This window comes from Sardina pilchardus, chromosome 1 (assembly GCF_963854185.1).
Source record: "Sardina pilchardus chromosome 1, fSarPil1.1, whole genome shotgun sequence".
NCBI classification, from domain to species: domain Eukaryota; kingdom Metazoa; phylum Chordata; class Actinopteri; order Clupeiformes; family Clupeidae; genus Sardina; species Sardina pilchardus.
In genome coordinates this window covers 4,630,444-4,646,615 of record NC_084994.1, presented here as the reverse complement: position 1 = coordinate 4,646,615, position 16,172 = coordinate 4,630,444, and the positions used below count along the sequence as shown (strand labels likewise).

Genomic DNA, 16,172 nt, shown 5'->3' with positions numbered 1-16,172 from the left:
TGTTAGATTTATCTGCAGCCTTTGATACGGTTAACCATGACATTCTCCTTTCTACACTATACGAACTGGGAATTTCTGGGAAAGCTCTTGACTGGTTCAAGTCTTACCTTAAAGGGCGTTCTTTTAGCGTGTCTTGGCAGGGACAGATATCAAAGTCTCATGACCTCACTACAGGAGTCCCCCAAGGATCAGTATTAGGGCCCCTCCTTTTCTCTATTTACACCACTTCTTTAGGTGGGATTATTCGCTCTCATGGATTTGAATATCATTGCTATGCGGACGACACTCAACTTTTCCTATCCTTCCCACCTGAGGACTCTAGTGTTTCCCATCGAATCTCTGCATGCCTGAAGGACATTTCAATCTGGATGAAGGATCAGCACCTTCAGCTTAATCTTTCCAAAACTGAGCTCTTGGTGTTTCCAGCAAAAACAGCTATTCCCCAACAGATCAATATCCAGCTTGATTCATCCTCACTGACTCCAAACGGATCGGCACGTAACTTGGGTGTCATAATTGATGACCAACTTACTTTCTCTGAGCATGTTGCCTCAATTGCAAAGTCATGTCGGTATACCCTGTACAACATTAGGAAGATCAAACCTTATCTGACACAAGATTCCACTCAGCTTCTTGTACAGGCAATGGTTATCTCCAAGCTGGACTACTGTAATTCTCTGTTAGCTGGCCTACCTGCTTGTGTATTAAGACCACTACAGTTGATTCAGAATGCTGCAGCACGACTGGTCTTCAATCAGCCAAAGAGGACACATGTAACCCCTCTCCTAGTTACTCTCCACTGGCTCCCTATAGTAGCCAGAATTAAATTTAAATCCCTCACTCTGGCCTATAGGACACTGACTGGATCTGCTCCCAGCTACTTCAGTTCTTTAATCACGTTGTACATTCCCAACCGCCCATTGCGATCTTCTGAGGAGCGTCTGTTATGTCGACCAACCATACATGCTAGGTCAAATTGTAGATCCTATTCTTCAGTGGTTCCGTGTTGGTGGAATGAGTTGCCCAGTGCTCTCCGTTCCAGCAACAGCTTTGGATCTTTTAAGAGGGGTCTTAAGGCATATTTATTTAATATGCACTTAGTCCTTTGAGTTTGTGATGTGTTATGGTTTGTATAATAGTATTGTTTTGTTATAATTTGTCTATTGATAGAATTTGAAATTTATTTTGCTATTGTCCTTAAATTTAGCAATACCATGCTTTAGTTATTATTATTATATATAATTAACTGAGTGACTTATTTGATTGCTATTCTCATTTCACTGTTTTATTTCTCATTAGGTTAGTGCTTAAAATTATTGTTTTACTGATAATATTACTATTCTCCCTAGTTTGTAATTGTTCACTGTTAATTTAATTTGTATTGTTATTTATTTGTATGTCGCTTTGGACAAAGGCGTCTGCTAAATAACCATAGCCATAGCCATAGCCAAAATACAGAGAGAAAAAGATTAAAGGTTTAAAAGGTCCTTTATTTAAACTTTGCTCCCACTCACTGAAAACAAACACATCTTTGATTACAATTACACGTTGTAATGATTGCAGTTTTTAAACTGCCGGTCCACTCAAACACAAACACAGTCTCTCTCTCTCTCTCTCTCTCTCTCTCTCTCTCTCTCTCTCTCTCTCTCTCTCTCTCTCTCTCTCTCTCTCTCTCTCTCTCTCTCACACACACACACACACACACACACACACACACACACACACACACACACACACACACAGCTTATGAACAGTTACAACTGGGAATGTATTTTCCACAAAACTAGAGAACGTCCTGATCACAACAGATAGCTGGAGAAATGGAGTATAGAGTTGTAGACTGAAGTCCTCTTCACTGTAGTGAAAACAGAAGGAAACATGAGTAAGATGCTACAGAAGGAGGAAAAAATACACTAGCATCACATGATTAGACTATGGGTGAAGTCTGGCAGACTTCACCCATAGACTTCACCCATAGTCCCATGCACCCATGCATGCATGCAGACAATATGTATGTTCTAACATGTTGGGGGGTGCCTTGACAGACAAAAACAATTGAAAACACTAGTCTAAGATATCATAGGAAGCAACAATCCATTGCAATGAATGCAAGCGACAATCCGTTGGAAAAGAACCTCTGCGCAACATTTACTGACTAATGACATCTTATTAAAAAACAAAGGGTTCACTAGAGTACAAACCATTCATAAGCCCTATAAATGGAGAGCCAAATTTGATTTTTGCCAAATTCTCTCTATTTGCTCTTGTCTTCTATTCAATCAATCAATCAAATTTTATTTATATAGCACATTTCATATGGCATACATAGACTCAATGTGCTTTGAATGAAAAGGAAAATATACATACTGTATATGAACACACGCTCACACGCGCACACACACACACATACACACATACACACATGTATATATGGACACACAAAATGGTTAAAAAAATAAGAATAAAAGCAGCACTGGAAAAAGAACAATTCAATAAAATAAAATAAAATAAAATAAAATAAAATAAAATAAATAAAACACTTTGCCAAGATGAGAACATCCATACAACTCACTTGTTAAAAGAGTTAAGCAAGAGCACATAAAATAATCTATTCGGAGGGGCAAAAATTAAAAAACATAACTCAAACAAAGGCTTGTGAAAATAAATATGTTTTAAGACCCTTTTTAAAAGAGAAAGTTGATTGAGCTAACCTTAATTCCAAAGGAAGAGAATTCCACAGAGTTGGGGCACAATAGCTAAAAGCACCATGTGCCACGTTTGTGTTGATTCTGGGGACTGACAGGAGACTTTTATTGGATGATCTTAGACAACGCGTTGGAAGATAGTGTGAGATCATGTCAGAAATATATGTTGGTGCTAGGCCATTTAAAGATTTAAAAACAATTAAGAGAATTTTGAACTGGATTCTTTGTTGTACAGGAAGCCAGTGAAGTGATTTTAAAACAGGAGTGATGTGATCAAATTTGGATGTTCTTGTGAGTATTCTAGCAGCAGCATTTTGAATAAGCTGAAGCTTGTTAAGTGCCTGTTTGGTAACGCCAGCATAAAGTGAGTTACAATAATCCAGGCGACTAGAAATAAAAGCGTGTACTAATTTTTCTGAGTCCTGTAGAGACAGAAGGCCACGTACCTTTGAAATATTTCTGAGGTGATAAAAGGCTGTCTTGGTAACAGTGGATATGTGCTTTTCAAAGTTAAGATCAGGATCAAGGATCACACCCAGATTTCTGACATCACCACAGGGTTTTACCAGAAGGGGGGTTAAAAAGGAATTAATATGTTCTCTCTGGGCCTTTGGGCCAACAACTAAAACCTCAGTCTTGCTGTCATTTAACAATAGAAAATTCTGGGCCATCCAGTTTTTAATGTCCGAGATACAACTGATTAGGTCATTTACTGGACTGGGGTCATCAGAAGATATAGACATGTAAAGTTGGGTATCATCCGCATATGAATGATAAGAAATATTATGGTGCCGGATGATAGACCCAAGTGGTAACATGTATAAATTAAAAAGCAAAGGGCCAAGGATTGACCCCTGAGGTACCCCATACGAGATGTTCATAATATCTGAACAGAATCTATTTATAGAGACAGAAAAAGTTCTCCCATTTAGGTAGGAGGAAATCCAAGCTAGAGCTGTACCCTGGATGCCAGTTAGATCTTGCAGGCGTTGGAGTAGAATGGTGTGATCTACGGTGTCAAATGCAGCACTTAAATCTAGAAGAACGAGAACAGATACTTTATGGTGATCAGTGGCAATTTTAAGATCATTTATAACTCTGACCAAAGCAGTCTCTGTACTATGATTTACACGGAAACCAGACTGATAGGTATCGAAAAGGGTGTTATGAGATAGATAAGAGTAAAGCTGCTTGTAAACAACCTTCTCAAGAATTTTACCCAAAAAAGGTAGGTTAGAGATTGGCCTATAACTCCCGCAAGCCAAGGGATCAAGATTATGTTTTTTTAGCAGTGGAGTAACCAAAGCATGTTTAAGACAAGAAGGGAAAATCCCAGACAGGAGGGAGGTATTGACAATATTGAGAACCTCAGGAGCGAGACAGCTTAAAACCTGCTTGAACAGCTTGGTAGGTATCGGATCAAGAGAGCAAGTAGCAGAACCTAGCTGATTGACTATCTTTTCCAGGTCACTTTGGTGAATAGGAGTGAAACTGGGGAGACCAGTTGAACAGAGAAATAGAGAGTGGCTTGAAGATAGGCAGCTGGAAGTTGCATTGGAAGGTATCGTGATATTGCTCCTGATAGTTAAAAAAATTTCGCTAAAAAAGGTAGCAAACTCATTGCACTTCTCTACAGAGTGAAGCTCTGTGGGAATCGTATGTGGAGGGTTGATTAGCTTATCAATGGTACTAAACAGTGTTTTGGAGTTGTTTGAATTGTCAGCAATAATCTGAGAGAAATGCTGCCTTCGAGCTTTTTTAATTTCACTATTATAGATAAAAATATGATTCTTATAGTTTATAAAATCAGCCTGCAGTTTAGACTTACGCCATTGTCGTTCATATTTGCGGCAGGTTCTTTTAAAGGCGCTGACAGTCTGTGAGGTCCTCCAGGGTGGCCTCCGTTTAACTGAGATAGTCTTAATTTGTAATGGTGCAATGCTGTCAATGATTTGCAAAACGGAGGAGTTAAAAGACTTGACTAAGGTGTCAGAACAGGAGGATACAACAGAATCACCCACAAAACCAGTAGGAGAAATTAAAGTTAAGGGTGCAACAGAGACCTGGCTCAGGTCACATGACTGAGCAGCATTTCTATGAGCCATAATAAATTTATCAGAGGTGTCTTCCCTAATGTTGCGTCTTAAGAGTGTTTTCACACCAGAAGCCTGTCTAGTCGATGGCCAGGAAACACTGAAGAGAATACACAGATGGTCAGAGAAGCCAACATCTAAAGTGCCATTTATAAAAACCTCAAAGCCTTTAGAAATAACCAGATCTAAGGTGTGACCATGGCTGTGAGTAGGTACAGAAATGTGTTGTGTGAGCTCGAATGATGACAGCAGATCAGTGAACTGAGTCGCAAAAGAATCAGCTATGTTATCGACATGAATATTAAAGTCACCAGAGATAAGAATAAAATCATACTTAGTCACAATATTTGATAAAAAATCCCCAAAATCAGAAATAAAGCCAGCTCTGTACTGTGGTGGGTGATAGACTGTGACTATAAGAGAGGTGTTTGATGGCCTCAGAGCTAAATATTCAAAAGTGGAATAAGTACCAAAAAAAGCATTTTTACAGGGTAACACATCAGAGAAGAGGGCTGCTACATCGCCACCTTTCTGATGTGAGCGAGAGCAGTGTGCAAAAGAAAAGTCAGATGGTGATGCCTCAAGGTGATGCCTCAAGAAGTTCATAGTTGCCATAGTTTACCACTCCCCCCCCGGAACCAAAACACTCAACACTCTATCTGGGGAATGCATGGACAGAAGAATGAATGAAAATTCAATGAAATAAAATAACATTAAACAAAATAATAATATAATAAAATCATTGTTTACAGATGTAATAATATCATTTACCAGAAATGTCTTATTACATAGCGATCTGACATTTAGGAGGGCCATCTGCAGGTGATGAGAGGAACTACATTTTTGTAAAGTAGTTTGACCCCCTGTGTCTATATGAGAGGGAGAGCAGTAGGGATCAGCAGGACCCATACCAGAGCTGGGTGTGTTAGTGAACTGAATTGGGTCATGCTGTGATGCATGTCAGAGTGTACTGAAAGCAATGAACTGGATAAAGTTGGTGGTTAGCTGTAGGAGACCCGTTTTGTTTGGGTGCACACCATCAGATCGATAAAGACTAGATTTTGTCCAAAATATATCAAAGTTAGCAATAAAGTCATGACCAGCTGCACTGCAAAAATTCTTTAGCCAAGTATGTAGAGCATACAGCCTACTGAAGCGATCAGAATGGCTAGAATTGAAAGGGATAGGGCCAGACATGATGCAGCGTTTTCCATGACTTTCTATGGTGAGACACAGGGTCTCGAGTTCGTCCATGGCCATGACGTCATTTGTACCCACGTGGACAATGACGATGTTGACGGAGGGATGCCTTTCCAGTAGTGAGGGAATGAGTCCGGAAATGTCAATAACCCTACCACCCGAAACACAATAAGTGATGGCACTAGGTATAGTTAGGCCTCTAACAATCGATTCACCAACAATGAGTATTTCAGGAGTGCACTGAACATCACGGTTAAAGTGAATAGTTGTGTGGGGAGGAAGTTGCAGGCCATCGGTACTGTCTGTAGAAGTAAAGACGCTGTCAGCCGTGGACAGCGTTTGTGGAGTTTGACATGGGCTACACAGGTTAACAACAGTAGCGTCAGCAGCTAGCTGGGACAACGCAGCGGCCCGAGGGCTCGACAGGCCACCGTCGCCTGTAGGAGAGAGGTAAACAAGGGAAGCCAAGGCACCTGATGACACCTCCTGGGGAGATGAGGAGACTCTGAGCCGCTTGTCGGAGACGTGCACCGGACTTGAGGCGTCGCTGCCTGGGGACCTGTTGCGCTTGGAGGTAGCCTTGCGACTTCCATGTTGTTGCATCGAGGACGATGCTGGTCGTGCCTGCCAGAGAGCAGGCGGGTTTGAGGGGCACATCGCTGGACCCCAGACATCGGGACGTTTATGATTTCCACTCCGCCGTAATGTAGGCGACGTGGGAAGATCCGCCAGAGGAGCAAAGGAGTTGTAGAGTTCCAACTCCGATGCAACACCAACTTGACAAGCCGGGACAGAAGGAGTGGAGCGGCGAGTCGTGACATCTACCACCGGAGACCAGGTAGAGCAACCGGGGTTCAGAGTAGTATCCACCGATGAAGGAACAGGTAGACGTTGATCTTCAAACAAGGTGAGCCGTGCACCAAGATCTGTTTGTTTTTGTAGAAGGACTGAAATGAGTTTTTCAATTGAAGCTAGTTCACTTTTGATCTCAGTCAGGGCGGAGCTGGCAGTCAGCGGTCTAACGTTATCGTTGCACAGTTCAAACTCCGCGGCCGCCATTACGCACGCCATTACGCACCGTCTACCTCTCCTCCTCCAGCCTCCGCGACCCCTCTCACTTCATTGCCTGGAGAAGTGGGTCTAACTCATTTTTTGTGAGCTTATTCATGGTAAACTTGATTAATGCTTAGCTTATTTCCTAGAGTGTTAAAGCAACATAAAGCACTTTTCCCGTGTTGCACGCATGCTATTTGTTTATTCAGCACTGGATTTGCAAATAACTATGTCCACAGACAGGGTAGAGTATGTCGCATGGTTTCGTGAAAGTATGATGTATTGCGACATCGAAGCAAGTCACATTGGTAGTTTCTTACATATCACTGCATCAAACTACAGATCCGCTACCCGATCTGGTAAACGTACATAGTGCGGTTATAGCTGATCGAGGGCCGCAAAGTGAATGTGGAAGTGACAATCACCCTGTTATGAGTTGATGCACGACTAAAATGATTCTGGAAACATTTTTTTTAAGTTACCCAACTCGTAAGTGTTACTTTAATAGATGTCATTGTTCTTCTCTGATGGATTGTCGCTTATATTGTGAGTTCCTTTGACTGCATGTAGTAACAAGGGTAATGACAAAGGAACAACGCCATACTAAGTCAATGGGGCAGCTTTTCAGAATGAGAAGACTGTATAGAAATGTATGCACCTCCTGGCCATTTAGTTTATATGTCTTATGTTGGAATCTTACCAAGCATGATCAGCCTGGGAGTGCTTGGCAGTGAGAGGTGGGTTTCCACGTCTGCCTGAGTGGAGGTTTCCTACAACAGGAGATAGGCAGAGAAATGCACACAAAACCTTAGATATATCACCAACACAAATGACAGCAAAACATAAATGGGGAAAATAACAATACTACATCTGTCAAGAGGAAAATGGCCTCTTCTTGAGAGAAAAAGCAAAGGTGATGGTCTGCACACTGTAATGGCTCCAAAACAATTCTTTATTAGTTAAAAGGCAACGTTTCGATCAACAGATCTCCATCAGGCAAAGTAGAAACTGGCATAGAAGGCCTATATCACATGACCAATAGGCCTAGTAATCAAGCATCTACCTTAAACAGGCGGGGTGCACCCATGGGTGACAATCAGCACAGACTAGCCCAAAATCTCATTGCATAACAACATTGAGCAAAATGCATGTGCTGGCAAAACATCAGTGCAGAAGTATTATGCAAAAATGCATGAAATAGCAATACATAGAATCACAATACATATCAAAAATTAAGTGTATATGAATTTATAATTAGCTGTCATACGGAAGACTATGGTGGAAATATCAGAAGAAGGGTTTAAGATCAAAATACATGTTTAGACCCTTTGGAGAGATGGTGTATAATGTGTATATATAAAGCTTCTATTTTGAGGAGGAGATTATCTATATCTCTTACTGAGAGAGCCATTACCCCGTATTGTTGCACCTCCACATACCTGATTTTGCGATGTTCCAGTAGTGCTCCTCCTTGCTAATGTAGCTTAGCTACCTGGCAAGGGAAAATTATGACAATTACCATACTACACAATCATTAACAATTTTGGCTAATCATTCCTATGTATATGACAAATTATTTTAACTAAACATCGATCTTCGGGCAACTTCTACATTTGGAGACTGAAATGTGCAATGTAGGCTACATCCAAACAAACAACTTGCTAACTAGCAAGTGGCTAGCGAGACGTAGTCAAAGATTAGGCTACGTAGCTAGCTGACGTTACAAAATACATTGCGGTAGAGTATTCCTAATCGAACAATTCAAAACCAAGAAATAAGTACCTACATGATCCAGCCAAATGAACAAACTGCAGTACTGTCTCCATTCAAGAGAGTGAACTGAACTTACCTGCAGCAGGAACGCCTCTCCAAGCACAGCATACTGGAGCAGCAGACTGAAGGAAAGCGTCCGACGACCGTTAGTAAATACCGATGTGATCCTCCGACTCCCGCTCGAACTTGCTGTAGACTGATTCACAGCATGAACGAAATTACTGTAGAGGGAATCCCACTTGTCCAAGATAATGATCCATGGCGAGTGGAAATGACCAAATCTGGCTCCACACACACCGAAGTCCAGTAATTACAAGTGTGCTAATTCTGAATTCCGCCCAGGGTGACCCAAAACGAGGTGAGCGATATTCGCCAGCTGCAGCCAGTTACTGTAGCTACTACTACAGCAACTTACATTAAACAGCGTTTGAACGTACTGGAAACTACAGACCTTTTTTTGATCCAATAACCTGCCGATTCGATTGATCAATGCTTAGTCCTCGCATAAAGTATAAAGATATAATAATAATAATATAGCCTAACTTTTAATTTATGTGCAGAAAACCTAGAAAACCCCAAACGATTGTCAGCCATGTTGGATTTTTTCTCAAAGTTGATAAGAGGGAGGGGTCAGATTGATATTTACTGTATTTTGATTCACAGCAAAACTTTATTACTGTAGTTTGGCAAATTTTGACCATAATTCATAGCGAAACTACAGTAACATACTCTATTCACAATCACAGTACGTATTCCTTTCTTATACAGTAGTGATGCTGTGAAAACTACAGAATCTTGTTACAGTGTGTGTGTGTGTGTGTGTGTGTGTGTGTGTGTGTGTGTGTGTGTGTGTGTGAATGTGTGTGAATGTGTGTGTGTGTGTTTAATGTAAAGAGTTAATGTGGTGATGGTGGTTGTTCTCTGCTTGTTCTGTAGAGTAAGATCTGCTCCTGAGGAGGGGGGTGCTGCCTCTAACACCAGTCTCTCTGAGGAACAATACACCAGCCATGGGGGTACCAGGTGAGGAGAGAGTGTGTGTGTGTGTGTGTGTGGGGGGGGGGGGGGGGGGGTGTCTACCCACATCACAATGGAAGTGCAGTACATGTGTGTGTACACATGTGTGTTTTTGACTGCAATCATTGAATCATGTTTTCACACACAGATTTCAGCAGATCCACAAATCCCACCTGCAGAAGAAGTTTAAGTGTCTGATTGAGGGAATCCCACAGCAGGGAGACACCAGACTACTCCACAAGATCTACACAGACCTCTACATCACAGAGGGGGGAAGAGGAGAGGTCAATGATGAACATGAGGTCACGCAGATAGAGAGGGCATCCTGGAGAGAAGCAGCACAAGGCAGGCCCATCAAATGCAGTGACATCTTTCAAGGCTTACCAGAAGAGGACAGACGCAGAAAAGAACGCTTCCCGAAAGAGGAAAGACTCAGAAAAGAACGCTTTCTGGTCGAAGAAAGCCACAGAAAAGAAGTGGCAAAAAGGAAGAGCACAGTGTTTCAGCCCAAACAATACAAACCTAAACAATACAAACCCCTCAGAACTGTGCTGACAAAGGGAGTGGCTGGCATCGGAAAAACAGTCTCAGTGCAGAAGTTCATTCTAGACTGGGCTGGAGGAACAGCCAGTCAGGATGTCCACTTCATATTTCCTCTTTCTTTCCGGGAGCTGAACCTGATGAAGGAGAAGAAACTCAGTCTCGTGGGTCTTATTCAGCACTTTTTCCCAGAAATCAAAGATCCCAGAGTCATTTGTAGTTCAGATCACAGAGTCATGTTCATCTTTGATGGTCTGGATGAGTGTCGATTTCCTCTAGATTTCCGCTCCAATCCAACCAGTTGTGATGTGACAAAGCCAGCTTCAGTGGATGTGCTGCTGACAAACCTTATCAAGGGGGATCTGCTTCCTTCTGCTCTCCTCTGGATCACCACCCGACCAGCTGCAGCCAATCTAATCCATTCGGAGTGTCCACACCAGGTGACAGAAATAAGGGGATTCAATGACCCACAGAAAGATGAGTACTTCAAGAAGAGAATCAGTGATGAGAACCTGGCCAGCAGAACCATCACACACCTGAAGTCATCCAGGAGCCTCTACATCATGTGCCACATTCCAGTCTTCTGCTGGATTTCAGCCACCGTTGTAGAGAAAACTTCAAATGAATCAGACAAAGTAGAAATGCCAAGGACTCTGACTCAAATGTACTCACACTTCCTGGTCATTCAGACAAGCATTAAAGATGTCAAGTACACACAGAGAAAAGAGAGAAATGAAGAGGTGATTTTCAAACTGGGGAAACTGGCTTTCCAACAGCTGGAGAAAGGCAATCTGATCTTCTATGAGGAAGACCTGAGAGAGTGTGGCATTGACATCACAGAAGCATCAGTGTACTCAGGAGTGTGTACTCAGATCTTCAGAGAGGAGGCTGGGCTGTACCAGGGGAAGGTGTTCAGCTTTGTGCATCTGAGCATCCAGGAGTTTCTTGCAGCTCTGTATGTGTTCCTCTGCTTCAGCAACAGACAGAGAAACATGCCTGACCAACAGCAAAGCTCTCAGCTCTCTGCTCTGTTCAGAGCTGCAACACTTTATGACCTACACAAGACTGCAGTGGACCTGGCCTTACAGAGTAAGAATGGACATCTGGACCTTTTCCTCCGCTTCCTTCTGGGCCTCTCACTGGAGTCCAATCAGAATCTCTTAAAGCACCTACTGCCACAGAGTAGCAGCCAATCAGATAGCTCAGAGCAAACAGTCCAGTATGTCAAACAGAAGATCAGAGATCAGAGTAGCTCAGACAGAAGGATCAACCTGTTCTACTGTCTGAATGAGCTGAATCACCATGCTGTAGTGGAACACAGAAAGAGGTCACTAGAGCTACATGTAGAGACACTCTTACCGGGACAGTGGGAAACTGACACATGGAAGTTTAAGATGTCAGGAGAACACATGGCTGAGTTTGACCTGCAGAAGTACATAAAGACACCAGAGGAAGACCAGACTGAACTCCTCAGTCCAGAGGAAGTTCTCGTGAAGGTGCTGCCAGGAGTCACATCAGCTCTGTAAGTAGCACTTTCTCAGTGTCTGTTTTTGTACAGTCTGTGTGTGTGTGTGTGTGTGTGTGTGTGTGTGTGTGTGTGTGTGTGTGTGTGTGTGTGTGTGTGTGTGTGTGTGTGTGTGTGTGTGTGTGTGTGTGTGTGTGTGTGTGTGTGTGTGTGTGTGTGTGTGTGTGTGTGTATGTGTATGTGTATGTGTATGTGTATGTGTATGTGTATGTGTGTGTGTGTGTTTGGGAGTGCAGTTCAACCAGGTCACTTGCGGCAGTCAGCCTTCCCCCTCTGCTCTCTGCTCCTCACCTGGTGTGTGTGTGTGTGTGTGTGTGTGTGTGTGTGTGTGTGTGTGTGTGTAGCACAATGTGCTGCAGTCAGCCTCCCCCTCTGTGCTCCTCTCCTGTTTAAAACAAATTGAAAATGTAAAGCCTTTATTGTCATTATACAAAGTACAATGAGATTTAAAGAGCATCTCCTTAAAAGTGCACACAGGTAGCAAACAAATAAGACACTATACAATAAAAGCATATTCATATAAAGTTAGAAACACAAACAGACAGACATAATGGTCAGTGCTATGTTGTCAGTGCAATTGACATCAGTGCATGTGTCGTGCCGGTCTAGCCCAGCAAGACGCAGATTCGGTCCTCTCTGACACACAACACCAGACAAGAGTAATTTTACAAATTTTATTAATCAATGGGTTGGCAGCCACCCTCACGCCAGCTTAATGCAGTAGCCCCTAGCAAGTGATACATAGCCTATGCACAGGAGTAGCCAATACAGGAATAGCCACACAAACACCAGTTTTTAGAGAGGAGCAGACAGTCAATACAACCCCACAGATGAGCAGCCGAGCAACAGGAAAATACAAAGCTCAAAAATACCTAGGATCAATACAATTAATAATTATCACTTTCACCACATAAAAGTACAAGTTAAATTTCCATTGATCACTGCAAATGATGGAATCAGATCACACACACATATATAAGTGTTCACACCACACAATACATCAATCACAGGGTGTCACTGTCACGGTAGTCCATCTATAGAGGAGTCGTCTGTTCTGCCACTCAAGATCCCCAATAGGAGGGGCTCAATCCACACTTGCCAGCTAATGAGTGCAATGCACAACCCAGATGGGAAAAGAGAATAATTTGGTCGGCGGCTTCCCCACGCCGACCAAAAACACATTAAGTTCACGAACCACTGTCCCTTTAAGCCGCGACCCGGAGACGAAGGGGGCGGGGCCCGTAGTCCACAGTCAGTAGCCTAGTCTTCCGGGTTCCAGTCGCGTCGGCCGGAGCACAGATACATCCACATCTCTCCCTTCGCGCTGCCAACGAAAGAGGAAACACTCAAGAGTCCACTCACAACATAATAGTAGCCCACTCACACTGAGCAATGGATTATGATCACTTTCCTTAGATGCGCGTCGTTTGAAGCCTCTCAGTCTTTTCTCCTCCTCGGCTCGGTCACCGTCCCGGACTTCCACAGCTCTCCGAAACGACAAGGAAACACACGCATACTTTACAGTCCAGCGAGAGCAGCCAGTGGCCCATGCATACACAATAGTAACTTTAGAAATAAGCACTTTCCTTTTGTCGGCATGCATGCATGCGTTGTCTCCCACTGGGCTTCTCAATGCTGCACCCCCGGACCGCGCCAACCTCCGTGACAACACAGGGAATCTCCAACTCTCCCCCACAGTCTTCGAGGGCCTGTATAAAAAGCACTTAACCCCACCCATGTCCCAATCATTCAATTCGCCCCATTAGCCAGTCCATCAGTCCGTGTAATCAGTGCAATCAGTCCTTGTCCCTCAATAGCAGCGTGCAGAGTTCAACCCACCCCATATCACAGTTTTCCCCCAAACACAGATTTCATAGTACCATAATCACCATCACCAAACACCAGAATGTGACACATGTTTGCATTGAGTATGGTGACAGCTTTGGGGAAGAAGCTATCTCTGAGTCTGTTTGTTCTGGACCGTATGGACATGAAGCGCCTGCCAGAGGGCAACAGGGTAAACAGGTGGAAACTGGAGTGGGTGGTGTCCTTCAAGATGTTTCTGGCCCTGCTGAGACAGCGGGAGTTATAGATGGTAGACAAGGAAGGCAGAGGGCAGCCGGTGGTCTTTTGTGCAGTGTTGTCCACCCTCTGCAGTCTCTTCCTATCGGCCTCTGTGCAGTTGGAGTGCCACTCTGTTACAGCATACAGTAGGTCAGTAAGCTCTCAATGGTGGACCAGTAGAAGGTCACTAGCAGCTGAGTGTTTAGTTGGAGTGCCACTCTGTTACAGCATACAGTAGGTCAGTAAGCTCTCAATGGTGGAGCAGTAGAAGGTCATTAGCAGCTGAGTGTTTAGTTGGAGTGCCACTCTGTTACAGCATACAGTAGGTCAGTCAGCTCTCAATGGTGGACCAGTAGAAGGTCATTAGCAGCTGAGTGTTTAGTTGGAGTGCCACTCTGTTACAGCATACAGTAGGTCAGTAAGCTCTCAATGGTGGACCAGTAGAAGGTCATTAGCAGCTGAGTGTTTAGTTGGAGTGCCACTCTGTTACAGCATACAGTAGGTCAGTCAGCTCTCAATGGAGGAGCGGTAGAAGGTCATTAGCAGCTGAGTGTTTAGTTGCTCCTTCCTGAGCAACAGAACAACAGAATTGAACAAAAATATTTTGCAGGTTTTAGTTATGGAACCTAAACATTGTGTAGACTAACTTTGAAGAAAATCGGAGTCGGTGCTGCAACCATTTTCCTGGATTTTGTCTGATTTGACACGGAATTACCCTATTAGCACGTTATTAGTACATCTGGCCCTCTGAGTGCTATTCTAGTTACAATATAGACTCAAACCAGTGTGAGTAAACGCAATGTCACACACACACAGAAACAGTAGCATGACATCATCAAAGGGTGTCCATTACAGTGTGTGTGTGTGTGTGTGTGTGTGAGAGAGAGTGAGTGAGTGTGAAAGAGTGTGGAGGGGCACTTGTAGGAGAGGTGTGTGTGTGAGAGGGAGCCAGACTGTTTTTGTGGAAGTGTGTGTGTATGAGGGTTTGTGTGCTGAGATTAGATAGCTCAGAACTTCAAGAAAAATACTGAAACTGTATTTGCTGAAACAAGGATGAGTCTTCAATCAGGCAGAGTTCCATGCAAACACTGTGTTTATTGTGGCCAGAAAGACCAACAGCCAACCAGAATGGACGCCGGGGTCCCACTCCTGAACAAAGACCCAGCATCAGTTTATACAGTTTTCAAGATGCTGCCACCTCTAGACCCAGCATCAGTTTATACAGTTTTCAAGATGCTGCCACCTCTAGACCCAACATCAGTTTATACAGTTTCAAGATGCTGACACCTCTAGACCCAACATCAGTTTATACAGTTTCAAGATGCTGACACCTCTAGACCCAACATCAGTTTATACAGTTTTCAAGATGCTGCCACCTCTAGACCCAAGATCAGTTTATACAGTTTTCAAGATGCTGACACCTCTAGACCCAACATCAGTTTATACAGTTTTCAAGATGCTGACACCTCTAGACCCAACATCAGTTTATACAGTTTTCAAGATGCTGACCCCTCTAGACCCAACATCAGTTTATAGAATTTTCAAGATGCTGACACCTCTAGACCCAGCATCAGTTTATAGAATTTTCAAGATGCTGACACACACTCTTGACACCTGGGGATAGCACATTTGTCTGACACCTCCAGGTCCAGGAGTCATCGGTACACAGAGTGCTTTTACTGGTGTTGTGGCTTCTTCTAGTGGGATGGCTAAAGGTGACTGTGCTGATCTATAGCTAAAGCATAATACCTTTACATGATCTTACAGCCACTTAAACTTTTGTTTAACAGTTGTGTGGGTTAAATATCAGGGTAGGAAGTCTCCTCGGCCCCACTGTTCCCCCTACTGTATGGAATGCACTAAACTGGTGATTATTCTTATATCAGATGGTGGGGTGTACACTGGGCTGGTGTGTGTGTGTGTGTGTGTGTGTGTGTGTGTGTGTGTGTGTGTGTGTGTGTGTGTGTGTGTGTGTGTGTGTGTGTGTGTGTGTGTGTGTGTGTGTGTGTGTGTGTGTGTGTGTGTGTGTGTGTGTGTGTTTGTGTGTGTGTACACTTTGCTGGTGTGTGTGTGTGTGTGTGTGTACACTGGGCTGGTGTGTGTGTGTGTGTGTGTGTGTGTGTGTGTGTGTGTGTGTGTGTGTGTGTGTATGTGTGTGTGTGTGTGTGTGCGTGTATGTGTGTGTGTACACTGGGCTGGTGTGTG

General features: G+C 43.4%; 1 protein-coding gene across 1 annotated transcript in view; it reads left to right on the top strand.

Moving 5' to 3' along the window:
* The window catches only part of LOC134081896 (NACHT, LRR and PYD domains-containing protein 12-like), a 51,298-nt gene that overhangs the window by 29,212 nt on the left and 5,914 nt on the right, over positions 1–16,172 (top strand). The window contains exons 6-7 of the mRNA XM_062537594.1: positions 9,761–9,844; positions 9,987–11,900. Coding sequence (XP_062393578.1) covers positions 9,761–9,844; positions 9,987–11,900 — 1,998 coding nt within the window. The remainder of the gene's footprint in view (positions 1–9,760; positions 9,845–9,986; positions 11,901–16,172) is intronic.